Source organism: Macaca mulatta, chromosome 7, assembly GCF_049350105.2.
Source record: "Macaca mulatta isolate MMU2019108-1 chromosome 7, T2T-MMU8v2.0, whole genome shotgun sequence".
Classification (NCBI taxonomy): domain Eukaryota; kingdom Metazoa; phylum Chordata; class Mammalia; order Primates; family Cercopithecidae; genus Macaca; species Macaca mulatta.
The window spans coordinates 1,434,881-1,462,595 of NC_133412.1; the positions used below are offsets into that span (position 1 = coordinate 1,434,881).

The 27,715-nt window shown below is 49.4% G+C and overlaps 1 protein-coding gene across 30 annotated transcripts in view; it reads left to right on the forward strand.

Annotated features, from left to right (window-relative positions):
* The window catches only part of CYFIP1 (cytoplasmic FMR1 interacting protein 1), a 117,670-nt gene that overhangs the window by 49,664 nt on the left and 40,291 nt on the right, over positions 1-27,715 (forward strand). For 7 of the 30 annotated variants that reach the window (XM_077938840.1, XM_077938847.1, XM_077938846.1 and 4 more), the window contains 12 exons: positions 776-867; positions 2,010-2,127; positions 6,030-6,152; positions 7,997-8,122; positions 15,647-15,813; positions 16,546-16,693; positions 17,859-18,012; positions 19,618-19,774; positions 22,473-22,569; positions 24,043-24,119; positions 24,226-24,334; positions 25,877-25,996. In XM_077938840.1, the coding sequence (XP_077794966.1) occupies positions 776-867; positions 2,010-2,127; positions 6,030-6,152; positions 7,997-8,122; positions 15,647-15,813; positions 16,546-16,693; positions 17,859-18,012; positions 19,618-19,774; positions 22,473-22,569; positions 24,043-24,119; positions 24,226-24,334; positions 25,877-25,996 (1,488 nt within the window). Of the gene's footprint in view, positions 1-775; positions 868-2,009; positions 2,128-4,401; positions 4,850-6,029; positions 6,153-7,996; positions 8,153-15,571; positions 15,814-16,545; positions 16,694-17,459; positions 18,013-19,617; positions 19,775-22,472; positions 22,570-24,042; positions 24,120-24,225; positions 24,335-25,876; positions 25,997-27,715 lie in introns of those variants that run through there. The other 23 variants (XM_077938833.1, XM_077938836.1, XM_028850600.2 and 20 more) reach the window with 9 other exon arrangements.

Here is a 27,715-nt window from a genome sequence, read left to right on the forward strand (position 1 = left end):
CCCGCCTCGGCCTCCCGAAGTGCTGGGATTCCAGGCGTGAGCCACCGCGCCCGGCCTGGGGTAGTACTTTTGTTTAGAGGTCTTGCACATTTTTTGTTAGATTCACTCATGCATATGTTTTTTGGATGCTATTGCAAAGTATTTCTCTTTAAGTTTTTGTATTCTAATTGTTGCTAGTATATAGAAATGCAGTTGCCTGGGCACGGTGGCTTATGCCTGTAATCCCAGCACTTTGGGAGGCCGAGGCAGGTGGATCACGAAGTCAAGATATCAAGACCATCCTGGCCAAGATGGTGAAACCCTGTCTCTACTAAAAATACAAAAAAATCAGCTGTGTGTGGTGGTGCTCGCCTATAGTCCCAGCTTCTCAGGAGGCTGAGGCAGGAGAATTACTTGAATCCTGGAGGTGGAGGTTGCAGTGACCTGAGATGATGCCACTGCACTGCAGCCTGGCGACAGAGTGAGACTCTATCTCAAAAAAAATAAAAATAAAAATAAAGAAATACAGTTGATTTTTTTTAAATGACTGTGGATCTAGCAATTTCGTAGGTTAATTTTAACATTTGAATAGTTTTTATAGATGTTGGTTTTTAAATTGTATTTTGTTTCTCTCAAAGCAAATGTAGACATTGCTTAGAGTTTTTTTGTAGTGAATCATTTGCAGAGGTAGCATTCAAGCCGAAGTAATTATTAGCATTAGTCAGTTTCCTTGTGCTTATGTATTTGGTGACTAAACATACATAATGACCCTATTTTTTTTGTTCTTTGAATACAGCAGCTCCAGGTGGTTCCGCTATTTGGGGACATGCAAATAGAACTGGCAAGATACATCAAGACCAGCGCCCACTACGAGGAAAATAAATCTCGGTAGGAGGAGAGAAAAGCTGCCTGGTTTGAGCTTTCTGCAGTGTCCTCATTGTGTGGTTTTCTTCAGACATCGTGCTTATTTGTCTAGAGATAACACTGTTAACATTCTCAGCCTGGAACTGAATGTCCAGTATTGTTGCCTTTGCCACAGGTGGCTAGTTACATTTAAGTTTATTGAAAAATACAATTGAAATTTTAATTTCCTTATGACAGCCACATTTGAAATGTTCAATAGTTAGTAGCTACTGTGCTGGACAGCACAGATACAGAACATTTTCATCATCCTAGGGTTTCCTGTTGGACAGTGCTGGGGGATAGTCTTTACTTTTAAAAAGGTTGTCTTAAAAAAAAAAAAAAGAGGGTGGGGTACGGTGGTTCACGCCTATAATCCCAGCACTTTGGGAGGCCGAGGTGGATGGATCTCTTGAACTCAGGAGTTTGAGACCAGCCTGGGCAACACGTGAGACCTCGTCTTTATGGAAAAATACAAGAATTAGCCAGGCATGGTGGCACAGGCTTGTAGTCCCAGTTACTCGGGAGGCTGAGGTGGGAGGATCACTTGAGTAGTCTGGGAGGTGGAGGTTGCAGTGAGCCGAGATTGCACCACTGCAGTCCAGCCTGGGCAACAGAGCAAGACCCTGCCTCAGAGAAAAAAAGAAGAAACTGACGGTGTGTCAGCTGTGACATCTGCAGACAATGTGGCCCTAGATCCTAAACTGTGTATCATCTTACTCTGGAGAACTATAAAGATCCTCAGCACAGTTCCAGATGCTGGCAGACACTCCTCCCCACTGCAGACTCTGCAGAGCCATCAGAGTCTTGGGGGAGGCTTTCACTGACTTGCCAAGCACTGCCCGTAGCCAACCCGCGGTCACCATTCAGCCATGATTTTGACAAACGAAGTTGCAGCTCAGTCTCAGGGGCAAGAAACCTTTTCAGTAAAGGACAGACAGCAAATACTTTAGGCTTTACAGGCCACAGGTGGTCTCCATCAGATAATTCTTCTGTGTTGTTTTTTTAACAACCCTTTAAAAATGTAAAAGCCATCTGGCTCCGGCGCCAAACCAGGCATCCTGAGCTGCCCCAGTGCCGCGACCTGCCGGCGCCGCTGCAGGTAACGCAGGTGCCTTCTCTCCACACAGATGGACGTGCACATCCTCCGGCAGCAGCCCTCAGTACAACATCTGCGAGCAGATGATCCAGATCCGCGAGGACCACATGCGCTTCATTTCGGAGCTGGCGCGCTACAGCAACAGCGAGGTGGGCCCGCGACCGGAGCCACATGGGCACCCGAGGGTCGCCTGTGTGCGTTTGCACCCAGATCTGAGGTTTAATCGCTTTGAAAAACAGTTTACTACCAGATACAATCATATGTCACATAATGACATGGACAGGTTCTGACACGTGTCATTAGGCAGTTTCATCACTGTGGGAGCGTCATCGTGTTCTCGTGCTAGCCTGGATGGTACAGCCTGCAGCACACCTGGGCCGCAGGGCACAGCCAGTGGCTCCTGGGCCCCACACCCATGGAGCACGCTGCTATGCTGAAGACTTTGGGTAGTTGTAACACAGTGATACGTATTTGTGTATCTAAATCTATCTAAACATAGAAAAGGGTACAGTGAAAAAGATGGTGTTATAATCTTATGGGACCACCATTCTGTTTGCTGTCATTGATCAAATGTGGTGCATGACTGTACTTCAAAAGCACCTATTATAATTGACAAGGCAGTGAAATTAGTGTTGTCTCTGTTGAGCTGTACAAAAAGCATCTTTTTTTTTTTTTTCAGAAAAACATAGGGATCCCAAGAGAAAGGACAGAGACCAGATAGTTAATTGATTAAATGGCATTTCCTAGTCTAGTACTGTGATTCCAGCAGCTCGAAAGATGGTTGGAGAAGGGAGGAGGGAGGACACTGGGAAAAGACAGGGTGATTCTGACCCGGGGCCCCTTTAAGTCTAGAAAGAAAGAAGTCCTGAGGCCAGAGGTGAGCAGGAACCTCTGGGTGGCTGTCAGGAGACATCCCAGGGCACTGGGTCCATGTGTCCAGGAGGTGGGCCTGGAGTTGGGCGCAGAGGACACGTGCTTTCTCTTTAGTTCCTTCCAGCTTTGCAGCTGGGTTTGCCACATCGGCATTTTGGTCACTCCCATTCTCCTCACCCAGGTTTGCTCCGAGCCAGCGCTGCTGGCATGTCTGTGCTGCAGATTGCCGGCAGGGACTGCGGGGTTTCAGGGCATACACCCAGGCTGCTTTGCAGGACTGGTTAGTCCCTCGAGGGCCTCAGGAGGACCATTAACCTTAGTGGGGACAACTCTGGAGATGTTGGCCCCACCCACTGCAGGATGATGAGCACCCCTGTGCCCCACCCACCATGGTTACCAGTCATCATGTAACCAAACTGACTGACAAAGAGCCCAGTAGTCCAGGTATCTTGGGGTACCTGCTGCTTCTAACACACACCACTGGCAAATGTTTGGGCATGTTAGACAAGGAGGCTGTTCTGGGTGAGTCAGTGAGTGGTGAGCAAGTGGGAGACCTAGGACATTACTGTGCACTGCTGTGGCCTTTATGAACACTGTGTGCTTAGGCTGTGCTAAAGTTTTTTTTTTTTTTGGAGATGGAGTCTTGCTCTGTCACCCAGGCTGGAGTGCAGTGGCGCGATCTCGGCTCACTGCAAGCTCCGCCTCCCAGGTTCACGCCATTCTCCTGCCTCAGCCTCCCGAGTAGCTGGGCCTACAGGTGCCCGCCACCACGCCCGGCTACTTTTTGTATTTGTAGTAGAGACGGGGTGTCACCGTGTTGGCTGGGATGGTCTCCATCTTCTGACCTCGTGATCCACCCACCTCGGCCTCCCAAAGTGCTGGGATTACAGGCGTGAGCCATGGTGCCCAGCCTGTGCTAAATTTTTAAAAAGGCTTTTTTTTTTCTTTAATAATGAATTAGCCTTAGCTTACTGTAACTTTTTTACTTTATAAACTTTTTACTTTTAAAAAGAGCTTTTTGGCTTTTGTAATAACACTTTGCTTAAAACACAAACACATTGTATACCTGTGCAAAAATATTTTCTTTCTTTATATCCTTATTCTATAAATAATTTTTCTACTAAGAAGTTTTTGTTTTTTCCCTTTTGAGCTTTTTCGTTAAAAACGAAGACCTAAATACACACAGTAGCCTACTCAGGGTCAGGATCATCAAGACGTCACTAGGCAGTAGGAATTCTTCCACCGCATTATAATTTTACGGGACCACCATCATGTGTGTGGTCTTGTTGACTGGAGCATCCTTAGGTGGCATCTGAGTGTAATTGGTTCTTTGGCATTGTCTAAGGTAACAAATCAGTTTTTCTCTGAGTACAGTTTTTTTTGTTTTTTTGTGTTTTTTTGGTGAGATGAGGGTCTTGCTCTGTCACTCAGGCTGGAGTGCAGTGGCACCATCTCAGCTCACTGCAAGCTCTGCCTCCTGGGTTCACGCCATTCTCCTGCCTCAGCCTCCCGAGTAGCTGGGACTGCAAGCGCCTGCCACCTCGCCCGGCTAGTTTTTTTTTTTTTTTTGTATTTTTTTAGTAGAGAGGCGGTTTCACTGTGTTAGTCAGGATGGTCTTGATCTCCTGACCTCGTGATCCACCCATCCCATCTCAGACTCCCAAAGTGCTGGGATTACAGGCGTGAGCCACCGCACCCAGCCTCTGAGTACAATTTTAAGGTGATTCCACTTTAGGTTTGTTGATTTTCTTTTTTCTGAAAGCTGAACATCCTGGTGAATGACGCCAGTGTAATTTGATTTATGTCATTATTAATTATTATATGTCATTATTATTAATCTCGTTGTTTTGTTTGTTTGTTTGTTTGTTTTTTTGAGACGGAGTCTCTCTCTGTTGCCCGGGCTGGAGTGCAATGGTGTGATCTTGGCTCATTGCAACTTCCACCTCCCGGATTCAAGCGATTCTCCTGCCTCAGCCTCCCAAGTAGCTGGGACTCCAGGTGCACGCCACCACACTTAGCTAATTTTTGTATTTTTAGTAGAGATGGGATTTCACCATGTTGGCCAGGATGGTCACCATCTCTTGACCTTGTGATTTGCCCACCTCAGCCTCCCAGAATGCTGGGATTACAGGCATGAGCCACCATGCCCAGCCGTGATCTAGTCGTAAAAGAGCAATGCCAGCACTACTAATTACAGTGACTAGAAATTGCTTTAGGATTTGTTTTGCAGGTGATTTTGCCCTTGAGCTTCTGAGAGGATTTTTTTTTTTTTTTTTTTTTTTTTTTTTTTTTGAGATGGAGTTTTGCTCTTGTTGCCCAGGCTGGAGTGCAATGGTGTGATCTCGGCTCACTGCAATCTCTGCCTCCTGGGTTCCAGCAATTCTCCTGCCTCAGCCTCCAGAGTAGCTGAGATTACAGGCATGCGCCACCACGCCCAGCTAATTTTTTGTATTTTTAGTAGAGGTGGGGTTTCACTGTGTTGGCCAGGATGATCTCGAACTCCTGACCTCAGGCAATCCACCTGCCCCAGCCTCCCAAAGTGCTGGGGTTACAGGCGTGAGCCATCGCACCTGGCCCCTCACTCAGAGGATTTTAAGTCACACCATGGTGTTTAGAATTGCTCAGGGTGGGGCCTCTCAGTGGTCATGCTGTGGACTCCATGCAGGTTCCCGCCATTGTTTTATTTTGCTTTTCACTTTTAGGGATTGCATTTCCCATCTCATTTAATTCTGTCCCCTAATTATATAAAATATTTCTGTGGTTCTAATGTCACATCTATAAAAAGATATATTCAAAGAAGCTTGCCTTCTCCACGCTGTCCCTCCCCATAGGTCACGTTTTTAAATTTAGGGGGTTATTTGATAGAAGCAAACCCACGTGACTTGTGTGTTGCCCTTCCCCAGCCTAGTGGAAGTGCGCCAAGCCCACGCGTGTTACAGCCCCGCGCCCGGCCTGCGGTTCCCCGGGCGGTGGCGGTGGCAGTGGCCTGTCCCTTGCTCGGTGCTGTGCAGCACACCCGTGGCCACCTTTTTCCCGGGAGGAGGGTCCAGCACCCACGGCGTTTTTTATTTTCACGGGTGTGACTTCGGGGTGGATTCTCAGGGTGGATCCCTGGGGTGGGGGGCTTGGTGGGTGGGGGGTTGCGGGTTTCCCACGGGGCCGTGCCCGCCTTGTGCAGGTGGTCACGGGCTCGGGCCGCCAGGAGGCCCAGAAGACGGACGCGGAGTACCGGAAGCTCTTCGACCTGGCGCTGCAGGGCCTGCAGCTGCTGTCGCAGTGGAGCGCGCACGTGATGGAAGTGGTAGGCCCCGCCCCGCCCCCAGGCCCGGCCCCGCCCCGCCCCCAGGCCCCGCCCCGCCCCCAGGCCCCGCCCCGCCCCCAGCTACGCGCCAAAGCTGCCTCGGGCACTTGATTCACATTAACTTTTGGTCTTTGGGCTTTTTATTTTTGGCCCCAGAAAGACAAGAACATCTACCAGTAGAAATGTTTCCAAGATTATTTTAAGTACATTTCATTTATGTGTGTTATAAATATAAGGGCCTCATTTTAAAAAAAACATCTTGATAGAATTAAATTTCTACCATTGTGATGGTCTTTAAGTCTCTCTCTTTTTGAGACAGCGTCTCACCCTGTCGCTTAGGCTGGAGTGCGGTGGTGCAAACATACGTCACTACAGCCTTGACCCCCCACCCCAAGCGATCCTTCTGCCTCAGCCTCCCCAGCGCTGGGACCACAGGTGTGCACCCGGACGCCTGGATACTTTTTTTTTTTTTTTTTTTGAGATGGAGTTTTGCTATTGTTGCCCAGGTTGGAGTGCAATGGTGCGATCCCGGCCCACTGCAACCTCTGCCTCCCGGGTTCAAGTGATTCTCCTGCCGCAGCCTCCCAAGTAGCTAGGATTACAGGCGCCCACCACCACTCCTGGCTAATTTTTTTGTATTTTTAGTAGGGACGGTATTTCACCATGTTGGCCACACTGTTCTCGAACTCCTGACCTCAGGTGATCCACCCACCTCAGTCTCCCAAAGTGCTAGGATTACAGGCTTGAGCCACGGCGCCCGGCCTAGTTTTTTGTTTATTTTTTGTGCAGACAAGGTCTCACCGTGTTGGCCAGGCTGGTCTCAAACTCCTGGCCTCAAGCCATCTGCCTGCCTGGGCCTTCCAAAGTGCTGGATTACAGATGTGAGCCATTGTACCTGGCCAATTCTCATTTTTTCATTTAAATTTTATTTTGCTTTAAATATTTACTTGTATTGATGCATAACAGGGGTACATAGTTTCAGGATACATGTAATAATTTAATACAGTCATACAATTTGCAAAGTTCTAATTGGTGTGCGTGGGATGTCCATCGCCATAAATATTTGTCCTTATGCCAGAAAAATTCGAGTTCTTCCCTATCTATTCTGAAATGTACCATAAATTATTTTAATTAATAGTCACCCTAACTGATCTAACACTAGATCTTATTTCTAATATCAAACCGTATATTTGTACCCATTAATGTTGCTTCATCCCCCGCGTTTTTAAGATAACGTTTTCTCTTTGGAGCTCCAGCCGTCAATGTCTCAATATCTTTTGTTGAACATTAGTAAATTATTTCTGGTGCCATATAAAGATTTGGATGCCTGTAATTCATAAAAGATTTTCCCTTTTGTGATTTATTTTGATCACATAAAAATGATCAAATTGGAAGAGTACATGATCATTTGAAAGGCAGAATCTTATTATTTTACTTTCCGTAGAGATGAGGCCTCACTTTATTGCTCAGGCTGATCTTAAACTGGGCTCAAGGGATCCTCCCACCTCAGCCTCCCAAAGTGCTGGGGTCATAGGCATGAGCCACCATGTCTGGCCCAGAATCCTTTTTAAAATAATGATGAAATGCCTAGAGTCTTAGATACTCAGCACTCACTATCCAGGCTATTTTGCTGGGTAGGTTTTTTAAATGAGAGGTTACGGGACCAGGATCTTTTGCCCATCTGTGGAGATGGACGGTGTGTGTGTCCTCACGTGTGACTTTTCAGAATGCAGCAAAGGTTCGAAGGCTGGCCTTCTGGCTTTGGCCACCATCGTGTGAGTCAGACCAGACGCCAGGCATTTTGCATGCAATATGGAACAGCTCTGCTCTTTTGTCTGCTGCAGTATTCCTGGAAGCTTGTGCACCCCACCGACAAGTACTCCAACAAGGACTGCCCGGACAGCGCGGAGGAGTACGAGCGGGCCACGCGCTACAACTACACCAGCGAGGAGAAGTTCGCCCTGGTGGAGGTGAGGACCCTCGGCCACTCGCTCCTCCTCGTGTCGCTCTGACCTCACACTGGCTTCTCTGTCAAAAGCAAAAACATGAACCAACTGCCTGTTTCCTCGTTGCTTCTGTGTGGGCACCCCTTTCCGTCTGGCAGAGTAGTCAGAGTAGAGTGCGTTAGGGCAGCAGCGGCCGTCGGTGCTGGGTCTGCGCCGAAGCTCCCTGTGGGCGGGTCTGGACTCCTGGACCTGCATCTGGATGGAGAGCAGTGTGGGGTGCGGGGAGGGGAGGTGAAAGAGGTGTGGCCCTGCTGAGAGAGAAGAGCTGTCCTGCTCTCCTGTGAGGCTGGCGCTGCACTCCCCTGTGAGCCTTTCCATGGGCAGCTCTTCATTCCAGCATCAACCGGTATCTTTTCTTTCATAGCTGTGCTTCTCCTGTGCTGAGAAATCTTTGCATACTCGCAGGTCCTGAAGGTATTCTGCAGTGCTTTCTGGATACTTCACTCTGCTTTCACTCTGAGATGCGAATTTCACCTGAAGTTAATTTTTGAAACAATTCCGTCCACCCCGCACGCTGCCACCTTTGTAGCTGGCCACGTGACAAGGCATGTGTGGCCGTTTCTGCTCGCTCTAACCCAGCTCGGTTGCTGTCTGTTGCCCAGTACCACCCTGTGACTCTGTAGTTATCTACCCTGTCCGGGAACGCACGTCTTTTCTGTCTTCTAGACTTCCTTGGCTGTTCTTCCCCACTGTAGTTTCATATTCATTTTAGAGTCAGCTTTTCCTGTCCCACAGTGAAGATTTTAATCAGGATATGAACAATCCTACGGATCGTGACAGGAGAACTGACAAAGTCTCATACAGTCGGCCCTCCGTGTTCTAGGGTTCCACCTCCGTGGATTCAACTAACCTTGGGTCAAAAATATTCAGAAAGAAAAAATAACAACAGTAAAAAGTAATAAAAATGTTAAAAACTACAGTATAAAAACTATTTCTATAGCGTTTACATTGTGTTAGGGATTTGGGTAATCTAGAGATGATTTAAAGCATGCTAGACGATGTGCCTAGGTTACATGCAAATACTACACTGTTTTATCGAGTTGTTTTTTGGGTGGTTTTTTTTTTTTTTTTTTTTTTTTGAGACAGAGTTTTGCTCTGTCGCCCAGACTGGAGTGGAGTGGCATGATCTTAGCTCACTGTTCTAGCCTCAGCCTCCTGGACTCAAGCAATCCTCCCACCTCAGCCTCCTGGTTAGCTGAAACTACAAGTGCATGCCACCATGCCTGGCTAATTTTTATGTTTTTGGTAGAGACAGGGTGTTGCCAAGTTGCCCAGGCTCATCTCAAACTCCTGAGCTCAAGCAGTCCGCCCACCTCAGCCTCCCAAAGTGCTGGCATTGCAGGTGTGAGCCACTGTGCCCAGCCAAAATTTTCGAGTTTTTTGACATAAGCTTTTTCGTAGTAAATTCTCATCTTATTTTGGTAGAAGCTTTTCTTTTTTCACATAACCATACAGTTCACCCATTTGAAGTGTAAAATTCAATGCTTTTAGCACATTCACAGAGTTGTACAATCACAATCAAATTTAGAACAAAAAGAAATGCCAGCTCATTATCAGTCACCCTTCATTCTTCCCTCAACCCTTTGCAGCCACCACCCTGCTTTCTGACCCTGTAGATTTGCCTCTTTTGGGCATTTCATATGAGTAGGTCATACCCTGTGTGGCCCTTTGTGACTGGCTGCTTCCTTCACTTAGCATAATTTTCTTTTTCTTTTTTTTTCTTTTTTTTTTTTTTGAGATAGAGTCTTGCTCTGTCGCTCAGGCTGGAGTGCTGTGGTGCCATCTCGGCTCACTGCAAGCTCTGGTTGCCGGGTTCACACCATTCTTCTGCCTCAGCCTCCCAAGAAGCTGGGACTACAGGCTCCCGCTACCACACCCGGCTAATTTTTTGTATTTTTTTTCAGTCAAGACAGGGTTTCACCATGTTAGCCAGGGTGGTCTCGATCTCCTGACCTCATGATCCGCCTGCCTCGGCCTCCCAAAGTGCTGGGATTACAGGCGTGAACCACCGTGCCCGGGTTTTTTTTTTTTTCCTTAAGATGGAGCCTCGCTCTGTCGCCCAGGCTAGAGGGCAGTGGCGCAATCTCAGTTCACTGCAACTTCTTCCTCCCGGGTTCAAGCGATTCTTGTGCCTCAGTCTCCAGAGTGGCTGGGATTACAGACACCCACCCGGCTAATTTTTGAATTTGTACTAGAGACAAGGTTTCATCATGTTGGCCAGGCTCGTCTCAAACTTCTGACCTCAGGTGATTCACCTGCCTTGGCCTCCCAAAGTGCTGAGATTACAGGCATGTGCCACCATGCCAGGCCACTTAGCATAATTTTCAAGGTTCACACAGGTATCACTGTTTTGTTCTGTTTATTGCTGAATAATATTCCATTACATGGAAATATTACTTTGTATTTATCCATCCATCAGATGATAGACATTTGGGTTATTTCTACCTTTTTGCTGTTATTAATAAAGTTGTTGAGAACTTCTTCTTCTTGTTTTTTTTGAGACAAGGTCTCACTCTTACCCAGCTGGAGTGCAGTGGCAGGATTATGGCTTAACTGCAGTCTCAATCTCCTGGGCTCAGGCAATCCTCCCTCTATAGCCTCCCAAGTAGCTAGGACCACAGGCACATACCACCATGCCCGATTAATTTTTAAATTTTTTGTGGAAATGGGATCTCACTACGTTGCCCAGTCTGGTCTTGAACTCCTGAGCTCAAGTGATCCTCCTGCTTTGACTTCCCAAAGCGCCGGGATTAGAGGTGAGCCACCATGCCCAGCCTCTATGGCCTTTCATGTACGAGTTTTTGCGTAGATGCTGGTTTTGATTTCTTTTGATTGTATAGCTAAAAATGCAATTACTGGATCATAACAGCACATTTAGCTTTTGAGGAACTACCAGATAGTGGCAGCACCATTTCTCCTTCTTACCAGCAGTATGTGAGGGTTCCAGTTTCCCCACATCCACACCAAACTTGTTACCATATGTCTTTTTGATTCTAGCCATCCTAGTGGGTGTGAGGTGGTATTTCATTTCCTTGCACTTTTGATTTGCATTTTTCTAACAAGTAAGGATGTTAAACATCTTTTTATGTGCTTGTTGGCCATTTGTGTGCATTATTTGGAGAAATGTGTATTCAGATCCTTTGCTCATTTTTAATTAGGTTATCTTTTTTATTATTGAGTTGTAAGAGTTCTTTATACATTCTAAATATCAGTTCCTTACAGCCATGGGATTTTCAGTATCTTCTCCCATTCTGTGGTTGTCCTTTTTGTTTCTTAATGGAGTCTTTTGAGACACAAAAGGTTTTGATTTTGATTATGTCTGATTTATCTGTTTTTCTTACGTTGCTTATGCTTTTGGCATCATATGTAAGAAACCATTGTGTAACCCAGGTCATGATTTACTCCTGTGTTTCTTTCTAAAAGTCTTTTTTTTTTTTTTTTTGAGACAGAGTCTTGCTCTGTCACCCAGGCTGGAGTACAGTGGCGTGATCTCAGCTCACTGCAACCTCTGCCTCCCTGGTTCAAGCGATTCTCCTGCTTCAGCCTCCCAGGTAGCTGGGATTACAGGCGTGTGTCACCACACCCAGCTAATTTTTGCATTTTTAGTAGAGGCAGGGTTTCACCATGCTGGCCAGGCTGGTCCCGAACCCTTCACCTCAGGTGATCAGCCTGTCTTTGCCTCCCAAAGTGGTAGGATTACAGGCGTGAGCCACCGCGCCCAGCCTCTTCTAAAAGTTTTTAGTTTTAGCTCCTAATTGAAAAGTATTTTCCACTTTGAGTGGATTTTTATACAGTGTGTGACCAGGTTGTGTCAGGAGCCCTGCAGACCACCCTCCATCCCCCCGACTGGCTGGGAGGACTCTCAGGGCTTAGTAGTTGTTGCACTGAAGGTTATGACTCCTTGCAGCCGAAAGACAGTCAGATCAGCAAAGGGAAAAGGCACAAGGGTGGAGTCCAGAGAAGCCAAGTGTAAACTTGTAGGTGTGCCCTGCTAGTGGAATTGCACGGGATGCGCTTATTTCTCCCAGTGATGATGTGTGACAGCACACGCAAAGTGTGGCTCAGCAGGGCAGCTCCCCAGAGCCTTGGGGTCCTGGGTTTTCACTGGGGGCCAGTCACGTGGCTGACCTTGGCTACTCAGACTCTAGGCCCTCAAAACACACACAGGAGGTCACCATGAGTCACCTTGTTAGCAGAGACTGTCTGGTCAGAGTGGTACAGCAGTAGGCCCTGGGTCCCAGGCTCACAAGAACATACTCTCTAGACAGGACACTCCCAAGGCTCAGAGCTGGTTCCTGGGATGGCCTCAGTCAGTCCTGAAGACAGGCCTTTCTTGGGGATGTGCAGAGTTTCACTCTCCCCAGCCTGCTGAATTAACCCTTTCCTGCTGGCGGGTCCACCTGGATTCTCTCGCATGTACATATCCGGTTGTCAGTACTGTTTGTTGAAAAGATGGTCTTTCCCCATTGAATTGTTTTGGCACCCGATTGAAAATCAATTGTGAGTTAACTTCTGGACTCAATTCTATCCCATTGACTCCGTCCTCTGTCTATGAGTATTTTCTCGTAGTCTCTTAATCTGTCTATAAACTGCTGATGTTCCCTTTTTCATTCTTAATGCTGGTAATTCGTGCTTCTGTCTTTTTTTTTTTTTTTTTTGAGACAGAGTCTCACACAATCTCAGCTTACTGCAATCTCCACCTCCCAAGTTCAAGCTACTTCTGGCTAATTTTTGTATTTTTAGTAGATACGGGGTTTCACCGTGTTGGCCTGTCTGGTCTTGAACCCCTGACCTCAAGTGATCCGCCTTCTTCGGCCTCCCAAAGTGCTGGGATTAAAGGCGTGAGCCACCGCACCTGGACTGCTTCTCTTTTTTCTTTGTTATTCTTGCTGGGCATTTATTTTTAGTTTTATTTTTTATTATTTATTTACTGAACAGCTTTGTCTTTGTTGATCACCCTTGATTATACACTTGTTTTCTGTTTCATTAACTGTTGCATTTATTTATTTTGAGACAAAGTCTTGCTCTGTCACCCAGGCTGAAGTGCAGTGGCACCATCTTGGCTCACTGCAAGCTCTGCCTCCCAGGTTCAAGCAATTCTCCTGCCTCAGCCTCCCAAGTAGCTGGGACTACAGGCATGCAGCACCACACCCAGCTAATTTTTGTATTTTCAGTAGAGACGGGGTTTCACCATATTGGCCAGGCTGGTCTCAAACCGCTGACCTCATGATCTGCCGCCTTGGCCTCCCAAAGTGCTGGGATTACAAGCGTGAACCACCGCACCCAGGTGCTTTTAGTTCTTTTTCTTCTATTTTGGGGGGAGTTTATTTTAGTGTTTGTAATTTGTGATGAATGTTTGGTAAGTATTATGATTTTTATCCTTTTTACTTTTCTAATGCAGGCATCTAAAGCTCCCGGTTTACTGTTAACTTGCCTTTTCCTTCTTCCTGTAAGCGTGAATATGTAGTATTGTCATGTTCACTTAAAATGGGTTGCTCCTCGTTTGGTTTTTTAAATAGAACTTTTTTTTTTTTTTTTTTAATTGATTAGAAAAGCAACATAAAATCATCAAACCATTTTCCAAAGTAAGCGCGCGAAAAACCCAGGCGTGGCATTAGGAAGGCCCAGTGCCCGCGGTGCCATCACAGAAACGGCGCCGAGCAGCTGAGTGCGCTTTCTTCCAGACTTTTTCCTTTCTAAAATTTTCATTATTTTAATTGCATGTAGACCATGAGTCTTACATGAAAACAGTCTATTTGGAAATTCTTTACATTATTGAAGGGGGAATTAAAAACAGACTGTCAACTTTTCCACCTGAAAATTTTATGAAAAAGAAAAGCACCAAAATCATATAAGTCATGTTTCATGTACTTGTCGGACACGTCTACATTTACCCATGAATCAGGCTGTTTATAAAGCCATAGTGAGGAACACAAAAGGGGTGAATAAAACCCAGAAAGTGATGGAGGGAGACTGTGTGAAGTCTTGGGGAAACACATTTGTGTTCTTGGTAAGCGAACTTCAAACCAACAGATTTAATAAGAGTAAGAATACGCTTAGCCAAGCATGGTGGCGCCTGCCTGTAGTCCTGGTTACCCAGGAGGCTGAGGCAGGAGGATCGATTGATCCTGGGAGGTCAAGGCTGCAGTGAACTGTGATCATGCCACTGCACTCCAGCCTAGGCGACAGAGCAAGACCCTGTCTCAAAAAAGGAATCTGTCAAAAACTTTAACAAAACCAAAAAACAAAAAAACCTTTTGAAATGATTACTGTAGACTGAAGAGCATTTTCAGATGCTGAAGTAGGGTTTTTGTTTTGTTTTGAGACAGCGTCTCGCTCTATCACCCAGGCTGGAGTGCAGTGGCATCATCACGGCTCACTGCTGCCTCAAACTCCTAGGCTCAAGTGATCCTCCCGGCCAGCCTCCTGAGTAGCTGGGGCTGCGGGCTCATGCCACCACATCTGGCTAATTTTTAAATTTTTTGGAGAGATGGGGTCTGGCCATTTTGTTCAGGCTGATCTTGAACTCTGGTCTCAAGTGATTCTCCCACCTCAGCCTCCCAAAGTGCTAGAATTATAGTTGTGAGCCACTGTGCCTGGCCGAAGAAGGGTTTTTAAGATTTTACCAGATATATTAGTCTTAGGTACAGCATTCTAGTTAAAAAATAAAAAGAAGAATTATGTTTCTCTGGTGCTATTAGATGTTCTGCTTTGGTGTCTTATACGTCAGGCGTCCACACGGCAGGTGGACTTGGGGTAAGTGTGTCTTGCTCTGCCTCACTTGCTGCTTTCAGAGAGATTTGTGGGTCTCACATAGCTATCCTGAAGTTGGCTGTATAAATATTTATAAACTGCAAAAGCAGCAAGAAAGCTCATGCAATTGTAAAAGTCATGCTTGGTTTGTGCCCTTCAGTTGTTTAGTCAGAAAGTAATAAAGCACAGTGTAATTACAAAATTACTGTCTGGAAACAGGGAAGTAATGAGCCCTGGCACCATTTTTCTGTCCCAGGAATTACTTTGGAAGCTCTTTGTCGTGTAATTATGTTCCGTCAAAGTCTTCCAGGCTGTTTCTGTGAATGGTAATTCACTGTGCCTTTGTTGTGAACAATATGGGATTTGGGCTACAACCTCTTGTAACTTCTTTTCTAGTTAATATCACGCCTGCTTTCCTGAGTCTTTTTCTTCTTTCCCATTTGAATTCCATCACAGGAGGGTGTGTGTGCCAGGGTGGATTGCGTGTGTGTTTCGAGTCAGATGCATCCCTGTCCTCCAGAGGCTGACGGTCTGATTGGGAGTCAGATGCGGGCACAGTTCCATTGACTACGGCTTTGGAGAAGACGTTTTGGGGCAGGGCAGCTGCAGGGCAGGAACGTGGGAGGGCATAGGAGAGGTGCCGTGGGCGAGGAGGAGCAGCCCCTGGCATATGCCAGACAGAGGAGGCTTGGTGCCGCCCTCAGAAGGCCGTCCTTGTTGCTGTGTCCCCCGCAGGTGATCGCCATGATCAAAGGCCTGCAGGTGCTGATGGGCAGGATGGAGAGCGTGTTCAACCACGCCATCCGGCACACCGTCTATGCTGCACTGCAGGACTTCTCCCAGGTGACCCTCCGGGAGCCGCTGCGGCAGGCCATCAAGAAGAAGAAGAATGTCATCCAGAGGTCAGCCTTCCCTACGCCCTGTGCCCGCTGTGCCCACACGTCCTCGGACGAACTCGGGTTCAAACAACAGGAGCGTTAAATTCTCAAAAATGATTTCAATACATTTATCTTCAACCTCCAGATGCTCTTGGTGAATTACCTCTAAAAGTAATGCATGGGTCCAATGATTAACCCAAACAGTGGACAGTAAGTCAACTGCAGGGTGTCTGGGGAGTCCGAGGACGCCGGGACAAGGTGCATTTATCCCAGGCTCACAGTGCCTGTGGGGGTCTCTGCACGGTGGAGCCCTGTTGGTGACGAGGCTGTGTTCCAAACCAGTCGAGAGACACGCCCAGGCTCCGGTCATGCGGGTGACTTCATGTCCCTGTTGGTTACTGGGGACAGCCAGCTGCAGGCAGGTGGGACCGAGCTCTGCTCTGGCCGGAGGCTGTGTTCTGCCTTCTCCCTGCCCCCAGCGTGACTCGGAGCCACCTCACTGCTGCCCTGGGCTAACAGATGCGAACTGCAGCCCGGGCAGTCTTCTGGGAGTAGTGACACTCTCCGGAAGGCAGGCTCCTTTTAAACCTTCCTGTTGGGCCGGTCCATTACCACATCCCTCCGTGGCCCCCGCAGTAATTTGTATTTTCATGGGGACTGTTCTGAGAGCCCGGTAGTTGGGCAGGGAGATGGTATGATTGTGAGGCTGGGGGTCTTGGCCTCCGGGCCTTGCTGATCACTTGGTGGGGTGTTCAGTGTCCTGCAGGCCATCAGGAAGACCGTGTGCGACTGGGAGACGGGGCACGAACCCTTCAATGACCCAGCCTTGCGGGGCGAGAAGGACCCTAAGAGCGGCTTCGACATAAAAGTGCCGCGCCGCGCCGTGGGACCCTCCAGCACCCAGGTTCTCGTCCCTTGAGCCCGCCTGCGCTCTCTCCCTGGGGACCCACCCTGAGCTGCGAGTGGGTGGGGCTGGTGAGGCGGGGGTTAACTGAGGTCCCCGCTGCCCGCTCAGGCAGGGAAAGTGGCGCCCGCCTGTGGTTTCTGCTGCTCCTCTGTTTCCTGCCCAAGTGAGTCGGGAGCGTGAGCGAGCCGTGCCTTGATTGTCAGATGTGTCACGTGCACTAAGGAGGAGTCTGACTCCATTTCAACTCCCGTCCCAAAAACGTGGGCACACGTCCACGTGTCTGTATTCATTCTGTGTTTCTCGATGGGTGTTTGAATGTCTATAATCTTTACGTTGGGTCTGCAAATGACCCTCCTACAGATGGGGCGTGGGAAACTGAGGTGCTGCTTGCGTGTCCTCTTGTCGTGGTCCTGAGCTGCCCACTGTCCTCTCTCCTGGTGTGTTCAGGCCTCCCCGAGGTGCTTCTCATGACTTTCACACCCGGTTTAATCCGCACCACCGCGTCTGTCCTCCGTCCTGGGGCTGGTCTTCTCCTCATCCCTGCTGGAGGCTTTTAATCTCTTCTGCCACGCTTCTGGAAAGTCACCAGCGGCGCACGCTGCTGGCTCCGCAGGAGGGTCAGGGGGACGGCCCTCGGCCTGTGCGTGGTGCCGGCCACCCTCCCCGCCTCCCTCTGCGTGCGTCCCGTGTCCCTGCCTGGGGTGTGTGTGTCGCGTGACTAACGTCTGTCTCCTGCCTCTCCCTCCTGTCTGTCCGTGTCTAGCTCTACCTGGTGCGCACCATGGCCGAGTCCTTGGGCTCTGCCGAGCTGCTCAGGCAGCTCAAGTCTCTGGGCATGGAGAGGCTCTTGCATGCGGTTAACACGTTTCTGAGGCAGTCGTGCACCTACCTACCCCTTTTAACCTTTGGTGGTAAGACATCATTTGTTTCTCTTGACGTTTGTGGCACGGAGGCGAGCGGCTCTGCGGCGAGCTGTTCTTTCCCTGAAGCAGCAGCAACGTGGCCGCGTAGACAGGCGCCCGGACCCCTCGGGGAGCTGGTGCGGGGCCCTCCCGGCCAGGGCATAGCAGAGCAGTCCTTCTCTCGTGGGCGTTCGGAGTTTGGCGTAACTAATGTACCGTGTATATTTTCTCCCCCACAAATGTTTCCTTGGATAATCCAGCTTTACATGGTGAGAACCATGCTAGAGTCCCTCATTGCAGACAAAAGTGGTTCCAAGAAAACCTTGAGAAGTAGCCTTGAGGGGCCCACCATATTGGACATAGAAAAATTTCATCGAGAGTCATTCTTCTACACTCACTTGATAAATTTCAGCGGTAAGAGATACTGCTGACAGCATCCGGCCCGGCATGTCCTAACACCACTAACACCGTCTAGTGCTTCTGCCTGCCTGACCACCCCGCCCCGTCCCTTGGTGCACCCAGACGGTGACTCGTCCCGCCCTCTGTGACGGCAGCTGCACGTCCCTGGCCTGAGCTCGCCCCACAGGGCGTGGCCCCTACAAGGGTATGAGCTGAGGAGCCTGGGCTGGCCCTGCGACATGAACAGAAAGTCTTTTCAGCCGTGCGGAGTTGGAAACAGGCGAATGTAATCTGGTGCCTGCGTTGAGACACAGGCATTGATAAATACCAGAAATGGCCCCCGCAGTCCATGACGTGGGGGAAGGTAGCAGGTGCCCTGTGCCAGGCAAGCCCGTCCTGGGTGACGCCCGGCCACGTTGACCGGCCAGCTTGACTGGCCACCGGTGGGTGCGCTCTCTGCCCTCCGTGTGTCTGCCCCGTGTCCTCATCGAGTCGTCCGTGTCCACCTCTTGCTCAGAACAGGAACCCTGCTGTCTTGGCTGGGGTGCTGCAGGTACTGGAGGAAATCGTACCACTTTTGCTGTTAACTCCATGAAAGGGTGGAGTTCGAGCGTGGGCTCTTGTAATCTGTCTCATTTTTGTATTAGCCAGACCTCCCTGAGGGTGCCTCTAATGCTGCAGCCTGGACATTGGTTTTTATCCTAAGCGAAAGTAAAGAAGTCCTGTTTGTTTTTTTGTTTTTTTGTTTTTTGAGATGAAGTCTTGCTCTGTCGCCCAGGCTAGAGTACAGTGGGGCGGTCTCAGCTCATTGCAAACTCTGCCTCCCAGGTTCAAGAGATTCTCCTCCCTCAGCCTCCCGAGTATCTGGGATTACAGGCGCCCACCACTGCGCCCGGCTAGTTTTGTATTTTTGGTTGAGACGGGGTTTCACCATGTTGGCCAGGCTGGTCTCGATCTCCTGACCTTGTGATCCACCCGCCTTGGCCTCCCAAAGTACTGGGATTACTGGCGTGAGCCACCGCGCCCAGCCAGAAGTCCTGTTTTTATGTCTCCTTTTGAAAAGAGCATTTTTAGGTAAAACAGTGGCTCACACCTGTTAATCCTAACCCTTTGGAGAGCCAAGGCAGGAGAATCACTTGAAGCTGGGAGTTTGAGACCAGCCTGGGCAACATGACGAGACCCCCATCCCTACAAAAAATACAAAAATCAGCTAGGTTTGGTGGCACGTGCTTGTGTTCTCAACTACTCTGGAGGCTGAGGCAGGAGGATGGCTTGAGCCCAGGAGTTGAAGGCTGCAGTGAGCTATGATCATGCCACTGCCCTCCAGCCTGGGTGACAGAGTGAGAGAGACTCTGTCTTAAAAAAAAAAAAAGACACTTTTTCCTGGGTCCCACTGAAGGGCTAACGGTTGATGAGGTGGCTTTACCTGCAGCCATGCCCAGCTGGTCCTGTCCCTAGTGCAAGGCCCCAGTGACCCCTCCCCACTCATGTCCATGCTGCATGGCTTGGGGCTGAGTGAGGAGGAGCAGGCACCCAATACACAGCCCCTTGTGTCATCTCTGCTAAAGATTTTTTTTTTTGCTTGCGGGAAATAACATGGTGTTGTTTGAACCCTCCCAGAAACGCTGCAGCAGTGCTGTGACCTTTCGCAGCTGTGGTTCCGAGAGTTCTTCCTGGAGCTGACCATGGGCAGGAGGATCCAGTTCCCCATTGAAATGTCAATGCCCTGGATCCTGACGGACCACATCCTGGAGACCAAGGAGGCGTCCATGATGGAGTGCGTGTCGGGGGGGCCAGTCTCCAGCCTTTGCGTGTGGTGACCAGGGGTCTCAAAAGAGGTGGAGGAGGACGGGACTGTTTTATTTGAAATCATGTTTCCGGGCCTGCGCAAAATAACAAGACCCCAGTCTCTACAAAAATAAGACCGGGCGCGGTGGCTCACACCTGTAATCCCAACACTTTGGGAGGCCGAGGTGGGCGCATTACGAGGGCAGGAGATCGAGACCATCCTGGCTAACACGGTGAAACTCCGTCTCTACTAAAAATACAATAAATTAGCCGGGCATGGCGGCGGGCGCCTGTAGTCCCAGCTGCTGGGGAGGCTGAGACAGCAAAATGGTGTGAACCCGGGAGGCGGAGCTTGCAGTGAGCCAAGATCATGCCACTGCGCTCCAGCCTGGCAACAGAGCGAGACTCCCTCCCAAAAAAAAAAAAAAATTGAGAAAACTTATCCTGGTGTGCTGGCTGATGCGGGAGGATTCCTTTACCACAGAAGTTTGTGGCTGCGGTGAGCTATAGATTGCACCACTGCATTCCAGCCTGGCCACATAGCAAGACCTTGTCTCCAAAAAAAAAAAAGTCATGTTTCCTGGGGTAAAGCTTTAGAGGTTAATACGAGTAACTAACTAGTTTCTTGGCGTCAGACTGGAATCGAGAGCTCAGGCACTAGAACCAGTCACGTTCGTCCTTTGCATGGGTGCTGGCTGGGGCCCGGGGACTCAGCCTGGACCAGGGAGATGGATGAACCTGGACCCTCCCCAGGCCTTTGTAGTGCAGGCCCTGTGAGGTGGCCATGCCCGGGAGCTGCCACGTGGGGGTCCTGTGGCCGGCCTCTTGTGTGACGCAGCCTCTGACCCAGATGAAGTGGGGAAAGGAAGTATTGATCGAACAGCTTTGTTTTGGGGGTCAGGACTCTGGACCTAGATGGAAGGGTCAGTCTTTGAAAATATGAAGTCCACGGAAGGGAAAGTGTTTGGAAAAGGGTGTGTCTCATGGTGGGCGACTGGGGAGCTGCCCAGCGGGTCTGTCTTCTGAGCACCACGAGTGGGAAGCCCCTGAGTTCCTCGTGCATCAGTCCTCACACATCCCTCGTGGTGCCCAGGAGATGGTACGGACAGCCACCTTACACTCTCTGTGGCTGTGGCATGGCCATGCCATCTTTGTGGGCAGAGTCTCTGGTGGCTCGTTCCGCAGCATTGGGGTGGTGTGAGGAGCTGGAAGGAGGCCTCCTTCAGGCATGCGCCTCCTTGCCCCGGCCATGGCCTTTGTCCAGGTATGAGGCAGTGGGAGACAGGCCTTCAGCCATGGGCCCATGCTGGACATGCTTCTGGTCAGCTGTGGGATCCAGGACCTTCACCTTTGTATTTGTTTTTAAATGTTTGATGCTGTCTGTGTATTTCCGTCGGTGTAATTTTTTCTTTTTTCTTTTTTTTTGAGGCAAAGCCTTGCTCTGTTGCCCAGGCTGGAGTGCAGTGGCACAATCTCAGTTCACTGCAACCTCCGCCTCCCAGGTTCAAGCAATTCTTCAGCCTCAGTATCCCAAGTAACTGGGACTACAGGCACAAGCCACTACGCCTGGCTAATTTTTGTATTTTTAGTAGAGATGAGTTTCATCATGTTGGCCAGGCTGGTCTCAAACTCCCGACCTCAAGTGATCCACCCACCTTGGCCTCCCAAAGTGCAGGGATTACAGGCATGAGCCACTGTGCCCGACCACCTTTGTTCTTTTCCAGTCAGCTCATTCGTCCCCCTCCCTGCCCCCAACAGAGACAAGGTCTTGCTTTATTGCCCAGGCTGGAGTGCAGTGGTGCAAAGACAGCTCACTGCAGCTTCAACCTTCCAGGCTCCGGCGATCCTCCTGCCTCAGCCTCCTGAGTAGCTGGGACTACAGGCATGCGCCATCACACCTGGCTAATTGTTTTGTGTTTCATGGAGATGGGGTCTTGCAATGTTGTCCAACCTGGTCTCAAACTCCTGGCCTCATGTTATCTTCCTGCCTGGTCCACCTAAAGTGCCGGAGTTCATTCTCTATCTTTTTTTTTTTTTTGGACAGGGTCTCACTCTGTCACGTAGGCTAGAGTGCAGTGGCACGATCTCGGCTCATTGCAGCCTCGACCTCTCAGGCTCAAGTGATCCTTCTACGCTCAGCCTCCCGAGTAGCTGGGACTACAGGCATGCACCAGCACACCCAGATAGTTTTTTGTAGTTCTGTTAGAGACAGTGTCTTGCCCTATTGCTCACCTGGTCTTGATCTCCTGACCTTGTGATCTGCACACCTCAGCTCCACAAAGTGCTGGGATTACAGCCATGAGCCACCAAGCCTGGCCCTTGGAGTTCATTCTTGAAATAAAAAAATAGCTCAATTTTCTTGTTAAGAAAGAAACACTATGTACTTGTAGTGAAATATTTTAAAGGCTGCTAAGTGAGAAGATGCAGGCAGGTGGAGGCCCTTGTCTGTGCGTGACCTTGAGTGGGTGTGTGCTGTCCCCAGGTGTCCTCACAGCCTGGTGGGTGTGGCAGCCACCTCAGGCGCGGCCACCAGGGCTTTCACAGGTGCACTGTGTGATGTTTGGAGTGAAAATTGTTTTTCCTTACGTGAGAGGTGAAAAGCGGAGTTGAGTTTCTGAGGTGGGGGGAGGCTGTGGGAGCTGCGAGTGCAGGGCGGAGGCTGCTGGTGACTGCTGTGTCCTCTGCAGGTATGTGCTCTACTCCCTGGACCTGTACAATGACAGCGCCCACTACGCGCTCACCAGGTTCAACAAGCAGTTCCTCTACGACGAAATCGAGGCCGAGGTGAGGCCCATGCAGCTCCATGTCTGTTCATTTCTCTCAATTAAATCTCCTTTCTCATTTTGTTTTCTTCCAAGTATTAAACTTTCCTTAAAACATAAGACAACGTAAACCGAGAAGCAAGCATGTGGGAGCGAGCCCTTCCTCCGTGGATCTGCTCCCGCGCTCAGTGCGGGAGGTGCTTTTTCACTTGAGCGCATGTCACTGCGGTGTCTGCATCCTCATCTGTTTTTGGTTATGATCTTTGCCCTGAAGCAACTCCTGTTTGATTTCTCTGCTTTTTTGGTGTTGGATTTTGTAAATAGCACTCTGCTGCACCCCCTGGCACGTTTTTATTTGCATCGCGTGACTTCTATAGGACCAGTTCCCACAGGTGGAGTTCTCAGGTTAGCGTGTGCACATATAAGGAGATGACCCTTATTCCCCACGTCGCCGCCTCTGCCTTCTCACAAAGACCCCCTGAAAACGGGGCTCCAGGGAGATGCCACAGGTCCCCGGCCCTGCAGGATGGGAGGGCAGAGATGCCCTTCTTGACCCTGTCTGCCGGGCCCCCTGGGTCCTGGGTCCCGCTTGCCACCAAGCACAGGTGTTCTCCTCACGGTTCCAGGAGGTAGTGCTAGTCCCATCTGCAAGTAAGGGTCTTTTGGGGGTGTCTCCTGACCAATCTCACACCCAGAACAGCCGCTGTGCTCCAGGGAAGGCCCAGGGGCGGCCCTCAGTGGTGTCTCCTGGAGTGCACAGTAGGTGGAGCTGTCCCAGGCAGGGACCCACGTGCGGTGCACAGTAGTGTCTTGTGGTCACTGCACACGGTGAAGAGAGACTTGCGGTGGTGCGACCTCCACTTCCCGAGTTCAAGCGATTCTCGTGCTCAGCCTCCCTAGTAGCTGGGACCACAGGTGCGTGCCACCACACCAGGCTAATTTTTTGTGTTTTTAGTAGCGATGGGGTTTTGCCATGTTGGCGGGGCTGGTGAACTCCTGACCTCAAGTGATTTGCCCACCTCGGCCTTGCAAAGTGCTGGGATTACAGGTGTGAGCCACCATGCCTGGCCTAGTTTCTTTTTCCTAACAAGAGCCTCAGGCCGGGTGCAGTGGCTCACGCCTGCAATCATGGCACTTTGGGAAGCCGAGGCTGGTGGATCACCTGAGGTCACGAATCTGAGACCAGCCTGACCAACATGGTGAAACCTCGTCTCTAATAAAAATACAAAAATTAGCCCAGTATGGTGCTGGGCACCTGTAATCCCAACTACTCAGGAGGCTGAGGCAGGAAAATCACTTGAAGCTGGGAGGCAGAGCTTGCAGTGAGCCGAGATCGCACTGCTACACCCCAGCCTGGGTGACAGAGCAGGACTCTTATCTCAAAAAAACAAAAAAGCCTCAGTTAGTTGCCTTAACGAAACATTTTGTTTTTCAGCTTGTTGTTTGATCTTGCTTTAGGGAATCACACTGTAACGTGTGCTTTCTTTTTCTTCAGGTGAATCTATGTTTTGACCAATTTGTTTACAAGCTAGCAGACCAGATATTTGCATATTATAAGGTTATGGCAGGAAGGTGAGTATCTGGTGTGTGATTTTGATACAAAACGTTTCATAATTTGATCTGACGTTCCCATTACAATTTGTAGTGTATGAAAAACTTTGTCGTCTTTCTGTACTAGTTTGCTTCTTGATAAACGGTTACGATCAGAATGCAAGAATCAGGGAGCCACGATCCACCTCCCGCCGTCTAACCGCTACGAAACGCTGCTGAAGCAGAGGCACGTGCAGGTGAGCTGGGCCGGGCCGAGGTGAGGACTGGAGTGTGTGTTGGAAAGACTGAGTTTTCAGCTGGCTGCGGTGGCTCACGCCTGTAATCCCAGCACTTTGGGAGGCCAAGGTGGGCAGATCACCTGAGGTCGGGAGTTCGAGACCAGCCTGTCCAACATGGCGAAACCCCGTCTCTACTAAAAATACAAAAATTAGCTGGGCGTGGTGGTGCATGCCTGTAGTCCCAGCTGCTCTGGGATGCTGAGGCAGGAGAATCACCTGAACCCGGGAGGTGGAGGTTGCAGTGAGCTGAGATTGCACCACTGCACTTCAGCCTGGGCGACAGAGTTTTTTGAGACAGAGCCATCTCAGAAAAAAGAAAAAGAAAGAAAAAAAAATTGAAATTTCTTATAGCTAACTAGGTTTTACTAGATATCAGCATGGCTTGTGACTGTGAACGTCCTTACAAATTGTTAGGCATTGAAAGACACGCCCTTTCTGCTGGGTCACCTCACACACAGGGAACACCTGCTGCATGCTGCACCTGCCCTGCGGCTCCTGGGGGCGGGCATAGCCCAGAGCGGTCAGCCCTTCTCCGGGAGCCCAAAAGCCAGAGCTTAAAAAGAATGAAGGCCGGGCACAGTGGCTCAAGCCTGTAATCCCAGCACTTTGGGAGGCCAAGGCGGGCAGATCACAAAGTCAGGAGATCGAGACCATCCTGGCTAGCACAGTGAAACCCCGTCTCTACTAAAAATACAAAGAATTAGCCGGGCATGGTGGCAGGCGCCTGTTGTCCCAGCGATACGGGAGGCTGAAGCAGGAGAATGGCGTGAACCTGGGAGGTGGAGCTTGCAGTGAGCCGAGATCGCACCACTGCACTCCAGCCTGGGCGACAGAGCCAGACTCCGTCTCAAAAAAATAAATAAATAAAAGTAAATAAATAAAAGAATGCAGGTGAGAAGCACTCATCAGTTCAGAGCATCAGAGAAAACTTTCTCCTGGCCAGCAGAAAGAATTTAAAGATATACGGTGCTTATTTTTTACAGCTTTTAAAAAAATGATACACATTGCATGCCTGTATCAAAACATGTCATGTACCCCATAAATATGTACCCTTACTACGTACCCACAAACATTAAAAAAAGAAAAATAGTTAAAAGTGATGTTACATCACACACATACAACTAGTAAAATGTGGAAAACTAAAACAAAATTGCACTTGATTCTACTGTCTGTACACCAATAATCACCATGCATGTTTTTGGACCTTTTTCACCAGGGCTTTGTCATATTTTTATGTTGTCAGAATAACACTTAAGTGTGAATATGTTCCTAGTATGTTGAAATAGGGAATAATTTTCTCTTATCATCGTAACACCTGTAAAAAGACACACACAGGCTGCCGTGTATGTGGGGAGATGGGTCCTGAACGGGTCCTGAACATGGTTGTAAAGGGTGTCGTTACTGACAGACCGGCTTCTCCAGGGTCTCTGTTGAGGCTTTGGTTGTGTTTCAGCTGCTCATGTCCGCTCTTTCCCTGCCATCCTTCCCTTTGTACGCCAGCTCCTCGGCAGGTCGATAGACCTCAATCGTCTGATCACGCAGCGTGTCTCAGCAGCCGTGTATAAGTCCCTGGAACTGGCGATTGGTCGATTTGAAAGTGAAGATTTGACCTCCATAGTTGTAAGTAATTTTACTTTGCGCTATTGATTAAATTGGACTAAGGGTAGGTCCAGTTCTTGTATAGATAATAAAAGAGATGCGCTCACTGAGCATGGCCTATACCAAGCCTCTTTTGCAGCACCTACACTCGTGTTCACGATGCTAAACTGACTTTAACGAACACATAACCCCAGTCTTGAAAAGAATCGTCAACTATAGCAAAAGGTAGCACACCACTTAATAAGATGTTTACATTTTAGTATTAACGAGCTAGGAGATAAAAATGTTTAACTTTGGCCAGTACGGTGGCTCATGCCTGTAATCCCAGCACTTTGGGAGGCTGAGGCGGGTGGATCATTTGGGCTCAGGAGTTCGAGACCAGCTTGGCCAGCATAGTGAAACCCCATCTCTACTAAAACTACAAAAATTAGCCGGGTGTGATGGTGCGCACCTGTATTCCCAGCTACTCGGGAAGCTGAGGCAGGAGAATTGCTTGAATCCAGGAGGCGGAGGTTGCCGTGAGCCGAGATTGTGCCACTGCACTCCAGCCTGGAAGACACAGCAAGACTCCATCTCAAGGAAAAAAAAAAAGAAATGTCGGCCGGGCGCGGTGGCTCAAGCCTGTAATCCCAGCACTTTGGGAGGCCAAGACGGGCGGATCACGAGGTCAGGAGATCGAGACCATCCTGGCGAACACGGTGAAACCCCGTCTCTACTAAAAAATACAAAAAACTAGACGGGCGTGGTGGCGGGCGCCTGTTGTCCCAGCTACTCGGGAGGCTGAGGCAGGAGAATGGCATGAACCTGGGAGGCGGAGCTTGCAGTGAGCTGAGATCCGGCCACTGCACTCCAGCCTGGGCGACAGAGCGAGACTCCGTCTCAAAAAAAAAAAAAAAAAAAAAAAGAAATGTCTTCTTTAGGGACCGAGAGAGCCCATAAGACTCTTCCTGCTAATTCCTCTACCCCTACATTTTGCTCGGCTGTCTCAGTTCATCTCAGCTCCAGGTAAGGTCTAATCCTTCTCCTGTTACCTGGACCTTCAGGTTTCCCAGTGAGGATGTGTGTTTGGGGCCAGCGTCCCCCCTCACCCTCTCTGGGCCCTCAGCCATTTTTTGGCTGTCTCACGGAGGCTGCAGGGCAAGCCGCTTCCTTCAGAGGGTCTGTGGATTCTCCTGGCTTTCCTGGTATGTCCCTGTGGATTCTCCTGGCTTTCCCGGTATGTTCCTTTGGTATTTCTTGAAACAAAAGTTTGCAGTGTGAGTCTTCACTTGCTGCTCTGTTCGTCGGAGTGGGAGCTGCAGGTTAGACCCGCCTCTGTCTGCCATTTTTCCCTGTGTCTCTATCAGAATTTGAACACAGGAAGGGGCAAGACTAAGGAACAGGAAAACAGGCAATAAAAACATCTGAACTGGGGAACAGAGAAAAGTAAAAATGGATGAAACAGAAAAGAGCATAAGAAAGTGGACAACAGTGGAAAGACCTAACGTGTAACTGGAGTGTTAGAGGAGGTGAGAGAGCGTGGCATCGCGGAAGAGTTGTCTGAAGAGAAGATGGCAGAAAGACCTTAACATGGGTAGAAGACACCGGCCTGCCACTGAGGTGTGCCACCCAACTGCACGTGCTGGAGCCAGGGCCGGAGCCACAGGGGGACCTCAGTGAGCGGGCCCCCGAGCCACAGCTCTGTGGATCTCCTGACTACCCCCAACTCTGACCCTCGGCCTGTGGTGCCTTTGAATCTTT